An 18358-nucleotide genomic window follows, 5' to 3' on the forward strand; every position below is an offset into this window, starting at 1 on the left:
ATGTTAAGGTTAGCCATCTGAAATCTGCACCTACCAATGTAATCAATGTAATGTAATGGTTTTCTGCGTATTGTGTAAATATTGTATATTAACCCCTTGTGTGCCACGCCCTTTCCCCGCCCTGTGCCGGCCGTTGCATTAGCGGGCGGGGTTCATGACGAGCTGGACTCGTCATGGGCACAGCGCCACCGCGGCCCATGACGAGTCCAGCTCGTCATGGGCACACAAGGGGTTAAATTTGTTTTAAAATTTTATGTAAATAAATACGGCCGGGGGGTTTACGATCCCCTAATCCAAAATTCTTCTCATGTGATCTTGATATTGACGGGGGAAGAGGGGTTCTCGGTAGTACCTGGCCATATAACTCTGTTCACGTTCTGGCAGCCCTGTAAAGTGCGCACTCCTCACCGGTTTTTAGTTTCACCTCATGTGGGACTGAGCCCGAAAGAATTTATAACCTTTATAAATACATTTCACAACTTTGTAAAGAAGACCGTGCCTGCAGTTTCTTGGTTTTTAGTGTCTATGCCACCTCTATCACCCACATGCTCCATCTTATCTGTCTTCCCTCTATGGTAGATTAATCTTGGGATTCCAGTGAGTAGTGGCAGGCCAAGGTGTCCTGGACCTTAGTGCAAGAATGGAACTGAGCACCCCTGCTGCTGTTTGAACTCTGAAATGCAGCAATAATTAGGACCCCTCACTCTTCGGTGGTCCAGTGCAACTGCACCTGATTCACCCATGGAGCTACAACACTGCTGGTGATAGTGAAGCGAACCATCCACCATGACACTTTGCCAAAAATTCAAACAAATGTAAAGAAAAACGTATATATCAAAGCAAACAAATTCAATTACCTTTGTTAGGTCACGTTAAGGAATTGCTTATGTGGGAGAAGAATGTGCAAGCCAGAGAGCAATGTTGAATACACGATATAACAGAAGTAATTTATTTGCCCTAATTATACCTCCTTTCCAAAATCTTCAACTATTCTTTGGAGCTGCCCTCCACCTGGTGCTAAATGATATATTTTACAGTGTTTTCCATTTTTTTTTTAAATGTTTAAGCTGTAGTATTTCATGGCGCATGCACAAACAAAATGTAGACCAGGCCTTTTATAATAAAGAGAACATTTATTCAACATCTCTTCATGGTACTTTGCTCCCAGTATAAACAAAATAGTGAAAATGATCCATATGCCAACTACATGTAATGCATGTTGTAAGGACATTAGCATTTCTACTCTAGATTCTCTGGAATATGAATAACCATAGAATCTCTGGATTGACATTTTAAGGCCAATCACAGAGCAATATTGCTAATCTCTAGTTTAGTCCTCTGTTGGCGGGATGGCAATTTTATATGTACCATCCACTAAGCATGTTCATGAGTGCATCAACTCAAATTAATCTGTAATACCACTAGGAGTATTTTATGTGTGTAATGATTGGGGGCTATTGACAAACGGTTTTTAAAACTGCCTCAGGACACGTATATTTGTGAAGAAACCCATAATCGGTCACTCATAGGCATACATCGAAGGCTAGGTACACTCAGTAGTAGAAAAATATAAGCTTTTTACAGTAAGTCGAGAGAAAGTAATAAACCTTGTTCAAGTATGAATTTAGGTGTAGTCAATGTTGCTAGGTTTGAGTGTCCTGCAAGGGGACTAAAAAAAAGGTGTATCAGTCGCTTTTTCAAACGTATACTCTGTTTTTGTCCCTTCAGTGGTATTGACTTTAGGTTGGTTGATGCCCTCCTCAGACTTTGGGCAATAAGGTGCGTTTTAACCCTCACATTCACCATTATGGGGTGATTTATCTGGATGGATGTCATTTAAAGGACCTGATAAGAGGGAAAAGTATATAACTGGCTCTAACCCAATGGATGATTTTTAGTGCCAAAAATGCACATTTGTTCCTTGGTGCTTTTAGTTGGTTGCAGATGCCAAGTGGAATGAAGAAATGAGATAAAAACTGAGAGAAAGTTTAAAATAAATGTAGTTTGATACCTGTTGAGAGTGTTCAGTGTAGAGATGGAATCTCAGAGAGAAGCATTTCAAGGACACTGTGTACGCAACGCTCTTAAGTTTCCAAGGACCATGACAAACTCATTGATCCAAGTTTTTCTTTGCAAATTGGAACTATAAATCCTAGGATGCAATGAAAGAAAACATGGACTGGATGAAATACTTCAACAGGCAACTGGAAATCTTGAGAGCTTTGCACCTGATGAAAAGTGGTGCACAAGAATCAGTGCAATGATTGTTTCAATAAATGATACTCCAAGAAAGGTAATTTAGTTTTATTGACCTTTTTTCCATCTGTATAAAAACAGAAATCCCCCAAAACAGGATATTTCAAATAACCTTTAGTGAAATAGAGATTCAGTAAAATGCAGCTCTGGCGCTCAGCAGATAAAGAAAACTAATGCTTGCAGTGTACCAAAGATGAACATATCAGGTATGACTGCGATGTGGGGCTGAAAGCGGACAATATTTGGTGCTCCGCTGTCCTGCATCAATTTTTAACGTGGAGTGATGTAGAGCTGGTATGCCTGCGGGAAATTTCCAAAGCCAGTTGTTACTGGTGTGAGGTCAAGTTCTTCCTGGTTAACAACAGGCTTGATGTCAAAGTTCTGCAGAAGGGCAGTAAAGAGAAGGAACAGTTCCATGCGTGCCAGTCCCTCTGCAATGCAAATCCGCTTACCTAAAAAACACAGTAGAAGAGAGCTGTCAATTATAAAGTTGATTTATCAACTAAAGTATCCATTTACTCTACAAAATGGACAACCAAACTGTTCATGTTTCATAATGTCTTTTGGTAGTTCTGTTGCCATACGGGGGCCACCTATTGCACAGTATTTTCATATGTAGATTTTTCTGAACTGCTGGTCTGGCTCTGAGATTTCTATAGATTTGGAAAGCCTGGTCTAAGGAATATGCAGATCTCTGGGCTGAGAAGCAGCCTGCCTGAGGCAATAAATCTGTCTAATGTCTGGGGCAGGCACGTAGAAGCACCTATGCTAGTCATGGTCAGACTTTCCATGGCTTACAAAGTCACAGCCCTGGTGTTTGAGGACACGCATCAGTGCATCCCCATTTGTGTCAAGGTGCACGATAACCCCTACAGGTGACTCCAGGAACTTCAGGCTTAAGCCCTGTAGTGCCGGGATCTAACTGTCAGTCATCCTGCCATCCTCATCCTCTCTCATCTTGTCACAAAGTGGCATGGGGTCAGGAGTCTCACACACCCTCACCCCATTCTGTGATGAGTTAGGAGACGATGGAGTGAAAAAAGCACAAATTTGAAAGCTGGAGCCTCCTCATCAGTGCCAAGTTTCCAATTTTCAGATTCCTGCTTCAGTGCTCAAGGCAGGAGGGTGCAATATTCCTGCTCCTAAGGTCTAGCTAACACCGACTGCTTAAATTGAAAAATAATTTGTCAAATGTGTGCGTCCATGCGGGTGAGGAATATATGCATGTGTGTGTGTGAGAGAAAGTTTGTGTGTCTGCTTGTGTGTGTGTGTGAGAAAGTGTGTGTGTGTGTGTGTGTGTGTGTGTGTGTGTGTGGGTTTGTGTTACTATCCTTGTGGGGACTTGGGTGTGATAACACACTCACGCTGTGGGGACTTGAGTGCACTGTGGGGACTTGAACCCAGGTCCCCACAAGGCAATGTCTTCTAAATGATAAAAAATGGCTTCAGGAACATCTGTGTCAATTTTTACAACTTTAAAAAAAATTGCCTTGTGGGGACCTGTGTTACATCAAGTGTGTTTATATTTGTGCTCAGCTCTGCCCCCGTAGACAGGTGATGGTACTGCAGTCTTAAACACACTTTGCATTTAAACACACTTTGCTCACCAGAATCTCATGCTAGCAGCACAAAGGACAGATATTTGAAAGGGAAAGCTGCATAGTCCTATAATTATTCAAATATTTTCATGGAAATGAACCTTTCTATTTATGAAAATAATTTTTTTATTTGCATGAAGGTATTTAATTTAGACTTTTTGTGTCTGAAAATAGTTTGTGGTATTATAAATATTGCTAAAAGCAATTAGGGTCCCTTTTCTAAACCCAAAATACTTCACGTTTGCCTTTTGATACGTATCTGCAATTAAAGAATGATGGTGCACTGCACTGAAATCGGATATAAACTGATCTGATTGTTTTTTGCAAATAACCTTGCGGCATTAATGCCTATTGTTACATTTCAATGTGTGTATCAGGAATTCTGAGTTTTTATGTAGCTTTGCCTTTGTTCACATACTAATATGCACTTCTTTTCGATGGCTAGCTGTGTGAGTGACTAGAGCTGTTTTGTGCTGTGGGCTACGTTCTTGCAGACAGTGAACGGAAGCAATGTTATGCCTGCAGCACGGGAAAGTATATTTTTAACAGACGAGGGATGTTCTTATAAAATTAGTAAACTTATTAAAATAATTTTTGAACATCACAATAATATTTATTTTGAGTGATTTAAAGAGCAGAACAATATGTAGAGAGGAGAGCGAGCACCAGAAATTTTTGACATGGGACAATGTGGGATGCGCAAATTGCCATTGTGCCAAGTTGTTTGATACCTTTGCAGTAGGTCAGAGCACCCGAGCATCTTTTTTAGGACTACAGAGTTAAACAGAATCTTTGAATTTCTGCCTTTACATTTATTATGTTAGAATTGTGACAATTATGGAATTCTTTTGTAGGAACTGATTTGATTACGTGCACTTAAACAAAATTTGATTACATGATGTTGATTGACTGAGTATACCACATGTATGTTCAGCCAGACTTAAAAAATGCACTGCTTTGTCATGATGACATATTCATACACAGACACCAAGCCATAGCCATAGCCACACTTTGCATTTAAACACACTTTGCTCACCAGAAACACATATTAGCAGCAGAAAAGACAGACATTTCAAAGTAAAAGCTGCATAGCACTATGTTTATCAAAGTATTTTTCATTCAAATGTACCTTTTCTCTGTTTATTAAAATAAATCTTTATTGACATGAAGCTTTTGAACTTTGACATTTTGGGTCTATATATTGTTAGTGGTTTTATAACATTGCTAAAAGCAATTTTGGTCAGTTTTGTAATCCAGAATACTTCACTGTTGCCATTGTATCCTTATTTACAATTAAAGAATGATGGTGCAATAGACTCAATACAAATAAACTGATTTCATTGTTTTTGGCAAGTAACTTAGAGGCATCAGTGCCTATTGTTACATTTTAATGCTAGTACGTACCAGAAATACAAAATCTTTCTATTGCTTTGCCTTTGTTTAAATATTAATAAGCAACGTGGAATAAGTTATTTTAGATGATGGCTAGATGAGTGAGAGACTAGCGGTATTTTGCGGTAATGGCTACGTTCTCACAGGTAGCGAACTGAAGCAACGTTATACCCACAGCATGGGGAAGTTTATTTTTAACAGAAAAGGAAAGTTCTTATACTGATAGTAAACTGCTTAGACGATATATTCAGATATTGCCATTATATGTAATTATAATTTAAAACATTTGAACGGCTTAATGTAAAAACAGTTCCTAAAGTTATCCAAGTTAACACAGTTTGTTGACATTCCCAAGTGTGGTTGAAGAGCAATCATAACAAGCATTGACAAAGGCATAAGGTCTCACGTATACAAGAGCTATTGGCTCTGCCAATGTGTGTTTAGCCATTTTCTACACCAGCATACTCCAAAGTGGAGTAAAGTGTGGTAGAATGAAGAGGCGTAGAGTGGTGTGGCATGAAGTAGCATAGAGTAATGTGGAGAGGTTTAGAGTCGAGTGTTGAGGAGTGTTTTGGAGTGGCATAGAGAGGAGTTATGTGTACTGGAGTAGAATGGAGTGGAATGTCATGGAATGTCGCGGAGTGTTGTAGAGTAGAGTGCAGTAGAGTGGAGTGGTACGGAGGGGAGGAGAGTGGAGTGGAGTGGAGTGGAGGGTTGGGGAGTAACAGAGAGGGAGATGAGTGTTGTGGGGTTTTGTGGAGTGTTTTAGAGTGTCGTGGAATAAAGTGGTGTAGAATGGAGGAGTATAGACTGGAGAGTTCTGGAGTGGCATAGAGGGGAGAAGAGTGTTGTGGAGTGTCGTAGAGTGGAGTGTTTTGGAGTAAAGTAGAATGGAGTGGAGCGGGGCAGAGTGGAGTGAAGTATTGTAGAGTGGAGTAATGTGTTGTAGAGAGGAATAGAATGGAGTATAGTGTTCTAAAGTGGAGCAGAGTGGAGTAAAGTGTCGTAGAATGGAGCAGAATAGATTAGAGTGGAGCAAAGTGTTGTAGAGTGGAGTAAAGTTTTGTAGAGTGGAGTAAAGTGTCAAAGTGGAGTAGAGTGGAGCCGATGGAGCAGAGTGGAGTAAAGTGTTGTATAGAGGAGTAGAATGGAGTATAGTGTTGTAAAGTAGAGCGGAGTGGAGCAAAGTGTTGTAGAGTGGAGCAAAGTGTTGCAGAGTGGAGCAAAGGGTCATAGAGTGGAGAACAGTGGAGCAATGTAAAGTAGTGAGGATTGAAGTGGTGTAGAGTGGAGTAATGCGTTGTAGAGTAGAGTAGAGAAGAGTGGATTAAAGTGTCATAGAGTGGAGCAATGTAGAGCAGAGTGGATTAAAGTGTTGTAGAGAGGTGTAAAGTGTCATAGAGTGAAACGGAGTAGAGTAAAGTGGAGTAAAGCATTGTACAGTGGAGTAGAGTCGAGTTAAGTGGCATAGAGTGGAGTAAAGTATCATAGAGTGGAGTAAAGTGCTATAGAGTTGAGCAAAGTATTGTAGAGTGGAGTAAAGTGTTGTGTGTTGTAGAGTGGAGCAGAGTAGAGTAGAATGGAATAAAGTGTTGTTGAGTGGAGCAGAGTGGAGTAAAGTTCCATAGAGTGTAGTGAAGTGTCAGAGTGAAGTGGAGTAGAGTAAGTGTTGTAGAGTGAAACAGAGTGGAGTAAAGTGTCATGGAGTCGGGTAATGTGTTGTAGAGTGGAGTAAAGTGTTGTGTGTTCTAGAGTGGAGCACAGTAGAGTTTTGTGGAGTAAAGTTCCATAGAGAGTAGTGAAGTGCCATAGAGAAGTGGAGTAGAGTAAGTTTTGTAGAGTGGAACAGAGTGGAGCAAAGTGTCATAGAGTGGAGCAGAGTGAAGTGAAGCAGAGTTGAGTAGAATGGTTTAAAGTGTTGTAGAGTGAAGTAAAGTGTTAGAGTGTGGAGTAGAGTGGAGTAAAGTGCCACAGAGTGTAGACAAGGGTTGTAAAGTAAAGTGCTGTAGAGTAAAGTGTTGTAGAATGAAGTAAAGTGCAGTAGAGTGGAGAAAAGTGTCATAGAGTGGAGAAGAATGAAGCAAACTGTTGTAGTGCGAAGCAGAGCGGAGTAAAGTTTCGTAGAGTGAAGCAGAGTGGAGAAAAGTGCTGCAGAGTGAAGTAGAGTGGGGTAACGTGTCAGAGAGTGGTGTAAAGTGTCAAGAGTGGAGTAGAGTAAAGTGTAATCATCAATGGTGTATGTATTTTAATATATTTGATATGGAAAATGCTGATAACAATAACTAAATAATAACAAAAGTCAATCACAATCCATAAATAATAAAAGCAATAGCAACAGTCAACCAGTGTTATAAAAAGCCAGCCAGTCAGAGAGACAGTAAAGAGGTTATGCTCCAGGAGAAAGACACACACAATATTGAAAAGCTGTAACATGGAAAGCCATTGAATAAGAAGCAAGTAAATAAGAGTGACAGTGGAACCAACCACTGGTAAGCAATAGACTGGTTATAAGCCAAGGTAAGCCCTTGGTAAGACCACAATAGGTGGTGTGCAAACAGACAGCTGAGCTGTCTAGTAGACTTGACGTACAAATTGTAACACTTCCATTATTTGGTGTAGTTACAGCTAGAGTAATGATAATGGTTAAAATTAAAGTAACACCACAACTTCAAAATCAGGGCTGGCCATTGTATCAACACCAAGAGTTGCTAGAGAGAACCTTTCTTTCCTAAATGGTATAGACACAACATATTATGAGATTTCTGGGCTTCATAGGTTTTCATCAAAGAGCCTCTGAAAGAACTAAGAACATTTGAGAACCTACAAAATATTTAAAAAGTTTTAAGTTCTCTAAGGTAGACTTTAACTCCCTCCTTCTGCCAAAGCACAGTCTAGCTGTCGAGTTAGGCCGGAGCAATTTGGGATACAGAACCCATCTCTTCATAACACAGACTCAAGAATTCTGATTCTTAGAGATCCTAAAGGCTTCAAGTCCTGCTATATGCTGTGAAGAAGTACTGAGCAATATCATGATCTTTAGAAGACAGAGGGGCATTAGAAGTTTTACCTTGGGGTTGCTAAACTGAAGAAAGTACATTCCTTCCTGTATCTGGGAAGAACACTATACTCCTTTCTACAATAATGATTGCGTTGAAACCACCGTAGGGCCTGCCCCCTCTTCATAAATTGGTGGTATTGAAAGCTGCATTTTCTGGTAGGTTTCACCTATGCTGCTACTAGGTTGCTCCATTTACTCTTTATTCCCTGCTTATTCATGGAACCTACATATTCCTAATTCTGTCATGATTTTTTAAAGCTGCTTCAGTGGCCCCTGCACTATTTGGGGGTTCATTAGACATGTTTCTGGTAGTTTTGGAAGGTGTGTATTTCTGAGGGTGTATCCCTGAGATCTAGGTGGACTCCATAAACTCAAAACTCCCTGATGGTTTGGAAGTCAAGTCTTCCAGCGGTTTCCTGTTACTACTTCTTGATGGCCCATAGACAACTAAATAATCAGTTCCATGGTTGTTTACGGAAACTACATCTTTCACTGGATTGCACCCATGCTGCTTCTATTGAAACTTCATAGACTGTTAATTCTGTGATGATTTTACACCTGCACCACTTGGGAGGTAATTAGACATTTTTTCTGGTGATTTTGGAAGGAGTATTTTTCTGTTTGTGCATTGCTGCAACTCCATAGACCTATAACTCTGGGGTGGTTTGGAAGCTAAGTCTTCCAGCAAATTTCCTGTCACTATTACAGATAGAAAACTAAATAGTCTGTGTTTCTGTAAGCCAAGTGTACCCTGCTGGTTTGAAACTGCATCCTCCAGGGGGTTACACCCATAAACTCTTAATTCCCTGAGATTTGAATGCTGAGTCTTCCTCTGCATTTCAAAAAATGTTGCTTCTTCATCAGGAGTCTCCAAGCTTTCTGTAATGAGAGCTACTTCTGAGTACTGAAAATAATCCTGAGCTACCATCACATTTTATAGCTGTTACAATAGTGACCACATCTGAGTTGACATTTTTAGTGAGCATCCTATTCACATTAGTGACCACCCCCAATCATCCGGAGAGGGGACATTAGTGTCAAAAAGTGTTTCATCTAAGTGAAATTCCACCACACGTCCAATGAAATAACAGCTATAGCAGCCTTCTAGAAAAAATGAATAAAAGCACTAATGGGTCTTCCTCAGACAGCTACCTTTATCATTCAAATATCAACTTTCAATACGTTATGAAAACACAATTATTTTGCCCTCAAACATAAGCATATCAGTTTGGGTCAATTCCTTTTTTCTAGCAAATAAATGCTTTCAACTTGGGATATACAAACTCAATTATCAAAGGAAAAATGTATTTTTCTGAAAAGACACAATCCTTGCCTCAAAATTGTAGCATACTTTATAAAATCAGCCTTTCATTTCCTTTAGTTACTCAAATGTACAAACCCCTTGCATGAACAGATTCTGCCTTAGGTGCCCAGGTACTGCCATTACATCTCATTGATATCCAGCACAATGACAAGGATTCTCAAAATATAGCACTGTGCAATAATGCAGTGGCTGGCCAAGTAGACGCAAAATATATTGATTGTAGCCATTATGATGCTGGGGGACAACCACAATGCCAGGGTTGGCCACAATTGGGGAGGCATCAACTGAATTCTGATTTCCATTTCAGACAATGTGAAGACCGCCATGGACAGGACCGGAGTTGCTGAATTCTCACTGCTGGTTCTAACCGCTTCTTTTGACACAGGTCACCACCACTCCCTCATAGTAAGCTTAGACAAACTTAGCTTCTGACTGCTTCTCCTCCTACCTTTCCATTAAACCCAGCATAATCTTGCTGCTCAATTCACATCACCAAATGTCAACATTAATTATGCTGTTCCTTAAAGCTCACTCATCACAATATTGCCCTTTAATGCCTACCTGAGACCACTACCTAAATTCCTCAATATCCTCAACCTAACATGCTACAAGTGCACTGACCCCATGAAGGTCATCTTAAAGTTGAAACAACAGAGGGACGTGGAAACATCAGGACAAGACCACTGACTTAAGTCAATACCAATGAATACTGAGTATTCACCTTAAACTAAACTGGTCTAAAACAGAGATTCTATCCTCACATGAAGCAATTGGTAGAACTACTGGCTTACGAGCATGTAAAATCAGGAATTTAGTGCAGCACCACCCATATTGACAAAAGTGAGAAACCTTGGAGTGACTATCAATTGTAGCCTTTCCCATGTTCCCTAAATGAACCAAATCACAATAAATGCTTAATACACCATGCAAACTCTATTATGAAGTTTTCTGCATTCCACATTTATCTCACATGCACCTGGCGGCTATTCCACTTGCCCTTTCTCCTCTTGATGATGCAAAGACACTAGTCCGGGGCCTTGTTCTGTCTGCTCTGAAGACTGTAATGAATCCATCTACATGACCACATCCACCCTGTCCTCCAGCACTCTGTTGACTTCCAATTGCCAGATGCTCTGCCTTTAAGACTTAACTTCATTACCTACAGAGCCATCTATAGGAAAAGCCACTCAGAAATTAGAGCGACCAGGGGAATCAAAAACACAACATCCGATTGCTTGTAATTCCTCATGCCACAGAGTTTCAAGGGGGACTGCCCCTGCTTTCAGCAGGCAAAGTCCCTGGGGGGAAACTCCAGGTCTTTGGAGGTATTGCAGAACCCAAATTTCTGATGCCGAATGGTAACTTTAATTGTAGTTCCCATCGGAAATAATGAGGCTACTCATAGTGAGTGTTTCATTTCATTTCACTGTCCTTTCTCTCCTTTTGCTTCAGTACATGCCAAGGCACAGCAACATTAAAAAGATAAAAACACAACTATGGTTCTCATGCATGACATTGAAAAACTATTCAACTAAGCCACTTGACACCCACACTTCCATGAAGTAGCATAATAGCCCTCTTAAAATGAACCTTGCTGCCTCATAAGTGGGTTGAAATACTTTATAAATGCAACTGCAACACATTACCAAAAACAGCCAATACACACTAAGAAGCTAACAAAATTCTTATGCAGCCCATAAATATGCCATATACTCAACTATCACAGTGCTTCTTTTAATAGCACTCCCCTTTTTCAAGTCCCTCAGCACTTCCTCTATTGATTCTGTTGGCTTTCAACAAGGTGAGCATGGAGTGAGGATTGAAGTGACTCTCCTGTGTGTGGGTCTGCATGTGTCAGGCACTGCCACACTTGATTTTGATACGATTGTCAGAATGGTGTTGGATGGTAGTGAACTGCCAGGCATTGATGATTGACCAAAGAGCTGGAAATGCTGGGTCAAGAAACCTTCAGGCCAGGTAGCTATGGACGGAGTAAGATAGCGACCAGCAATTGTGGGTCACCATTCACCTTTACTGAGGAGGAGCAGGGCCTCCGGCATGATTCCAGGACCTAACATAGCAGTACCTCTCTGGGTGTTTCCCACTGCCTGTGGGAGGAGGCAAAACTGAGGAGGTCCAATGCAGGGAGAACCTTCACCTAAATATGGTGGTAGTTCCTGGTGATCAGTGCTGATGGCCCTTGGTGGAAAAGGCAGAGCTGAAGACTTGGAGGCAGCTCAGGTCCCATAAGTGAGAACCTATGGGTCAAGGTTGCTCTCATCTTTGAAGTCTTTGCCATCCTGAGGGAGGCAGCATTCCTGCCTGCAGGCACACATAAGAAATCTGCTGATTGGGAAAGGCAGCCCCTGAACACTGACACAGCATGGAAGATAGTGATGAGAAAGGAGACAGTCAAGTCTTTATTGGTGCCCATATACAGGTAGCATAAGACTGTCATGAAGCAAGCTATGACGAAGGTACATCCTCTCACAAGAAGATAAGGGGGGACTTTCCTGCTGCTTATAGTGACAGAGTATAGGGCACATGGCTGACCGGTCATCAACAACTGTGTCAGCCGAGGAATGGCTGGGGAGAGTGAGGCAGGGTGGTGGGTGCTTAAAAGGTCATGCAAGAGTCCTTTAAGGATTTGACTGGGGTTGACACACAAGTCTTGGGTTTTGCTGAGTAGGGCAAAGTTGGGAAAGTACATTTTGTGCCTGCTACAAAAGTTACATGGAGAGGTAAGCTTGCAATTAGGGAGGAGTTTGTGTTAGAAATTAATATGGTTGAATTATTTCCACAAGTACACAATTTGAGATGGAAGAGAGAAGTACTGCAACTTAGATAGGAGAAAGAGCTCAAATCAGCAAGGGACTGCTGGATTAAGAAATGAGTGTAATCTCCTTTGATGTATGAGTGTTTTAATGCCCTCAGAGCCTAATGACACTTTCAATGTAAGAAAATATTTGGGAGCCACAAGTCAAACAGTAAAATATAATTGTTATGTAACTGATTTGTTTGGTTTCGTATCCCCAATGGCCTGCGAGTGAAATGTCTTTTTTTGTCATAGATACTGGCTTTTGCCTCTAATGGACATTAGTTTCAGACAAAGGAGACAGTGACCCCAGCCTACTCTTGCTTCGAATGGGATAATTTGAGAGTTTATTGTAACAAAAGTACATTGGGGCAGATTTACAGGCCCCTTGCGACACTTTTGCGCCGGCGTTGCGTCACTTTTGTGATGCAGCGGTGGTGTAAAAAATGCGGCCAATTTAGAATGTGACGCATCTAGGGAGATGCGTCACGTTGTAAAGCCCTGCGTCTCATTATACCTGCGTCACCTATAATGAATGAAGGGTGGGCGTTCCCACGCAGGAAAACCTTGTAAAAGTGACGCAGGGAAATCTACAAGATTTCACAGCGTCACTTCTAGGACGCCACTGCGTCAAAACCTTACACCTGCTAGTGGAAATATTCCTCAAAATTCATTGCTGGAGTTGCATCGTGCTTGCGACACGACTCCAGCAATGCGTGAATTTTGGCCCAACAGATGCGTCAGAATTTTTTACGCATTTGTCAATCCTTGCTCCATGGAGTGCCGTATTGTAAATACGGCGCATCCATGGTGGTGCAAGGGTTTCTCAGGGTGGCGCCGGGAAAGTGACACATCTGTACAGATGCGTCACTTTCTTGTAAATCTGGCCGTTTTTTTGATGTGAACCTCATTAATTGATATTCTTTTACTCTGTAGTCGATGTAGGTGTTTTTAATTATGCAAATCTTAATTCTGTAGTCATCCTGATTTGTTTAATGCATTTAAAAAAAAAAAATTAAGTATTTATTGATGGATTTTAAAAATTGTTCTGGGTTTTTTACGTCATGTTTGGTTATATGTTTGTGTCTTTTATGATCCTTTTAATCGAATAAAGACTGATGATGATGATTAAAAAAATATAATTTAATGAATCACAATAAACTAACTACAGCCTACATAACTCAAAGACTTCACAACAATAAAACTAAATGAAAGCTCATCCATTTTCCTGCTTTTGCAGTCCAATAATTTGACACTTTAGAGCATTATTAGGAAACAACTACTGTGGGTGACCCTGCTTCAAAAATGTCAAGGAAATATTTAAACTACTCCCACCCTGGTTCTCGAATAGCTAACTTGGGTATTATTTGGTGCCTAGAGAAGTAATGGCACGGTCGGGTGCTGCACCCTGAGCTATCACTCAGGAATTTAGGAATATGTAAATCTGAAAACTGTGCTTACTTTTACATTAATATTGCTGCATGGACAGTCGTCAAAAAGAGTTTTCTTAATGTGTATAAATCCCTTACCCAAGTCTTAAATAGAAAATGATCACACAGTGCATATTAGTTTGCTAATGCCACTCTGAGACGACAAATGATTTTGTCCTCATTTTTCACCTCATATATTTTTATTGCTAAATTAGGCTTGCTCACCTTGATGTTGAACTTTTCTTAACTCATAACTTCAACTAATTCCAACAATTACAGTGAGGCTCACATCTACTCTTTAGCTGTGGAACTTCTTTCTATACATGTCATCTCTGACTTCATATTCTTAATGTTTCTCAATTTCTATTTGTACACGTTGAGCTTTTAAAGCAGGTTAGATTCTACATATATTTAAAAAAGCAATTCTGGATACTGCAGAACTCAATAATCTTTGGTCCAACAGTAATTTATCATTTCCCGGAAACGTACTGGAAAGATGTGAAATGCTTAGTTACAAAACTGCATGAAATCACATGACCTATTTGATCAGTTAGGCTTCTGCACTACACCCATCCTTTAACTCTGCCTATCAGTAGATGATCTTAATAGGATTGCTTGACCTTATTTGCAGATCCGATAATTTTTTTGTATGGACATCTGAATACATCTTACACTGCGGTCTATGTTCCTCAATAAAATGGTCAATGAGGAAATCACAGTATCAGACAGCAGAGGGGAGAAAGAAGATGTAAGTTGGAAAAATTAGATCCAAGGTGGTAAAATTGCTCAGCAAAGAAGATTCGTCCAGAACAACATGCTGCTCTGGGCTGGTCAGAAAGAAGAGGATCAACGGGCACAACCAGACTCCCCCCATCTGATCCCAATCAATCCCTTCATGAGGTCATCATAGTCTAGATAGTCATTTTCTAGCGAGTTCAACTGCAGCACCATAATTTTTTTTTTCTCAAAGCGCAAGCATATTCACCTTTGTCTTATAAGAGTGATGATGTGTGCACTACCTGCATATTTCTGCTGGCATCTGTGCGTGGAAGGCATTGGTACATGAACTGGAATCTTTATCTTTCAAAACTTCGAAAAACAATTACATTGCAATAACTTTGCGCACCGCTAATAAAAACATCCATCCTTTCTCAAGATGCTACTGGGCTTTTTTTTAATTATGCACTTCGAAAGGCTGGAGGAGTATTGGGCGCTGATGTTTGCGAAAACTCACCCTAAACATATTTGGAGCCCCTCTGCACCTACATGCCATTCCAAGTGAATCGCGATGCATCCCCAACAATCCAGGACTATACTCTCGTACCACTTACAGAACTGCTATGAACACATGCTTGTTCCCCCTTTCTTCTGTAACCAACAAAATTCACCTACATAATTATGGGAAATTCGATTGGTAACTTCTTGTTTTTTTGTTTTGTTGTTGTACTTAACTCAAATTGCATAAAACAATAATTAAAAAAAAAGCTTTGCATCTGACTTAGTAAAGCTGAAACTTGAACAGAATATTGAATTTTATATTTAAAAAATAAAGGCCACAAATACCTCCTAAAATGAAAGCAATGAAATTAAATTAAAGCTTGCTTCATTTTAACTGTCAACATGAATTACACGTGTAAGAGCGATAACTGACTTTACTGCGGATTTTCTTGTGAAGTCTGTTTATTGCTCTGTTTACTTTTTTTTTTAAACATATACAATTTCACTTCTAAGATGTCACTACGGTTTAAAATTAACTGTTTCCTAGGCTTCTTCTTAAAATGATCTCAAATAGGTTGCCACCTGTTCTTAATGGGAGACAGAAAGGTAGGCAAGGCACTGCCCAAGGTCAGCTAAAGATGTGCAAATGAGCCTTCTTGCATAACAAAGGGCCGGCCGGTCAACCTGCTCTGCGGAAACCACCTCCAGTCAGTGACTGTCACAGACTGGGGGATGGGCGCAGCTGCAACAGAATACACACACCTTGGTTAAGGGCGCAGACAGAGCGCCAGTAGACAGCAGGTTTGCCAGGCCGGAAACTTCGCAGCAGCAGAATGTGGTTGAGCACTTAAAACTGCCTTTAGTGCTCCCAAACACAAAAACGTAAACGCCATTTCAAAGCGAAGCAAACTGAAGTGCAGGATTTTTCATTTGAACACGGATAAATATTGTGAAGAAAAGAGTGACAAAGGTCAAGGCATCCGCACAGGTTAATGGGAGCATGAGCACTATGGCATATGTGTCTGTCATAACAGCACATCCAGTGTATCGGCACAAGTGCACAAAGTTTAAAAGCAACATTTGCTACATTTCATAATATAAAAAAACCGATTCATTTACGTTTCTGGAATCTACATTTTATTTTTCCTAGAACATTTCAAAAGAATTTATATCATTTTAGATGAGTTTCAAATGCAAGTCAGTAGGCTACATTTCATCACTTTTCTACTTGAATCGCCTTTTGCTTATACGTACAAATTGACCTATCAGCTAAAAGAGGAGATTCACCCCGGTTTTGCAACATTGAATATCTTACTTGACCTAGCTAAAATTGAAGCTGTGTTGGTAAAATGCCTGATATTTAAATAATGCAAAATTTGTAAAATTTTGCATGACACAATTTCAGCTATGGTTTTTTTGTGGGAGGAAGGTTTGCACAGAAAATGTCTTACAGGGAAATATTGTCTGCTCAAACCAATCTCTTCCTGCTGTCTCTTGTGACTTTTATTATATAAGGTATGCCCTCACGCAATATAATGCAATACAATTTCTAAATGGAAGGAAAGGCCTCTTTTTGCATGATCACCCCCAAAGCTTTGGACTGATGCTGTTGGTTTTCAACTCTGAGGGTCCATTTACAGTATTTTGACACATGGCAGCTCAGCAAGCCTTCCTGCTCCGCTGCTGTGCATCAAAATAAAAGGGCAGAAATGTGCCATATCTAGAAGATATGCAAAAACAACAATTGATGGACAGAATGCAGAACAATGTCATACATTCACCCCAGTACAGAGATCTGGGCCTAAATCCATCGTTTTTTTGCTCACCATGCCATTCCAGTTTGAACCCAGCCATATGCAAATCAGTCTTGACCCTGTGCCCCATGGGAACAGTCCAGCCCGAACTGCCAAGCCAGGTCCTCCCTGAACTGGAAACAAGCATCCTAGGACCGGTTTCGGGCTTTCAGCCCTCGTCAGCCAGGATAGCTTGATTCCAGTGGCATGGAGAGCAAGGGACTCACGTCTGAGCATACCCTTCCCACTCGGGGTGACAAATGCAAAAACAACAATTGATGGACAGAATGCAGAACAATGTCATACATTCACCCCAGTACAGAGATCTGGGCCTAAATCCATCGTTTTTTTGCTCACCATGCCATTCCAGTTTGAACCCAGCCATATGCAAATCAGTCTTGACCCTGTGCCCCATGGGAACAGTCCAGCCCGAACTGCCAAGCCAGGTCCTCCCTGAACTGGAAACAAGCATCCTAGGACCGGTTTCGGGCTTTCAGCCCTCGTCAGCCAGGATAGCTTGATTCCAGTGGCATGGAGAGCAAGGGACTCACGTCTGAGCATACCCTTCCCACTCGGGGTGACAAATGCAAAAACAACAATTGATGGACAGAATGCAGAACAATGTCATACATTCACCCCAGTACAGAGATCTGGGCCTAAATCCATCGTTTTTTTGCTCACCATGCCATTCCAGTTTGAACCCAGCCATATGCAAATCAGTCTTGACCCTGTGCCCCATGGGAACAGTCCAGCCCGAACTGCCAAGCCAGGTCCTCCCTGAACTGGAAACAAGCATCCTAGGACCGGTTTCGGGCTTTCAGCCCTCGTCAGCCAGGATAGCTTGATTCCAGTGGCATGGAGAGCAAGGGACTCACGTCTGAGCATACCCTTCCCACTCGGGGTGACAAATGCAAAAACAACAATTGATGGACAGAATGCAGAACAATGTCATACATTCACCCCAGTACAGAGATCTGGGCCTAAATCCATCGTTTTTTTGCTCACCATGCCATTCCAGTTTGAACCCAGCCATATGCAAGTCAGTCTTGACCCTGTGCCCCATGGGAACAGTCCAGCCCGAACTGCCAAGCCAGGTCCTCCCTGAACTGGAAACAAGCATCCTGGGACCGGTTTCGGGCTTTCAGCCCTCGTCAGCCAGGATAGCTTGATTCCAGTGGCATGGAGAGCAAGGGACTCACGCCTGAGCATACCCTTCCCACTCGGGGTGACAAATGCAAAAACAACAAATGATGGACAGAATGCAGAACAATGTCATACATTCACCCCAGTACAGAGATCTGGGCCTAAATCCATCGTTTTTTTGCTCACCATGCCATTCCAGTTTGAACCCAGCCATATGCAAATCAGTCTTGACCCTGTGCCCCATGGGAACAGTCCAGCCCGAACTGCCAAGCCAGGTCCTCCCTGAACTGGAAACAAGCATCCTAGGACCGGTTTCGGGCTTTCAGCCCTC

The 18358-nt window shown here is 41.2% G+C and overlaps 1 protein-coding gene across 3 annotated transcripts in view; it reads right to left on the reverse strand.

Moving 5' to 3' along the window:
• Nucleotides 1-1181: 1181 nt before the first annotated feature.
• LOC146798100 (cytochrome P450 2G1-like) overlaps nucleotides 1182-18358 on the reverse strand; it is a 437543-nt gene continuing 420366 nt past the window's right edge. For all 3 annotated transcript variants that reach the window (XM_085625320.1, XM_085625318.1, XM_085625319.1), the window contains one exon: nucleotides 1182-2708. In XM_085625320.1, the coding sequence (XP_085481446.1) occupies nucleotides 2583-2708 (126 nt within the window). In that variant the 3' untranslated portion in view covers nucleotides 1182-2582. The remainder of the gene's footprint in view (nucleotides 2709-18358) is intronic.

Source organism: Triturus cristatus, chromosome 9, assembly GCF_964204655.1.
Source record: "Triturus cristatus chromosome 9, aTriCri1.1, whole genome shotgun sequence".
In the NCBI taxonomy this organism is placed as follows: domain Eukaryota; kingdom Metazoa; phylum Chordata; class Amphibia; order Caudata; family Salamandridae; genus Triturus; species Triturus cristatus.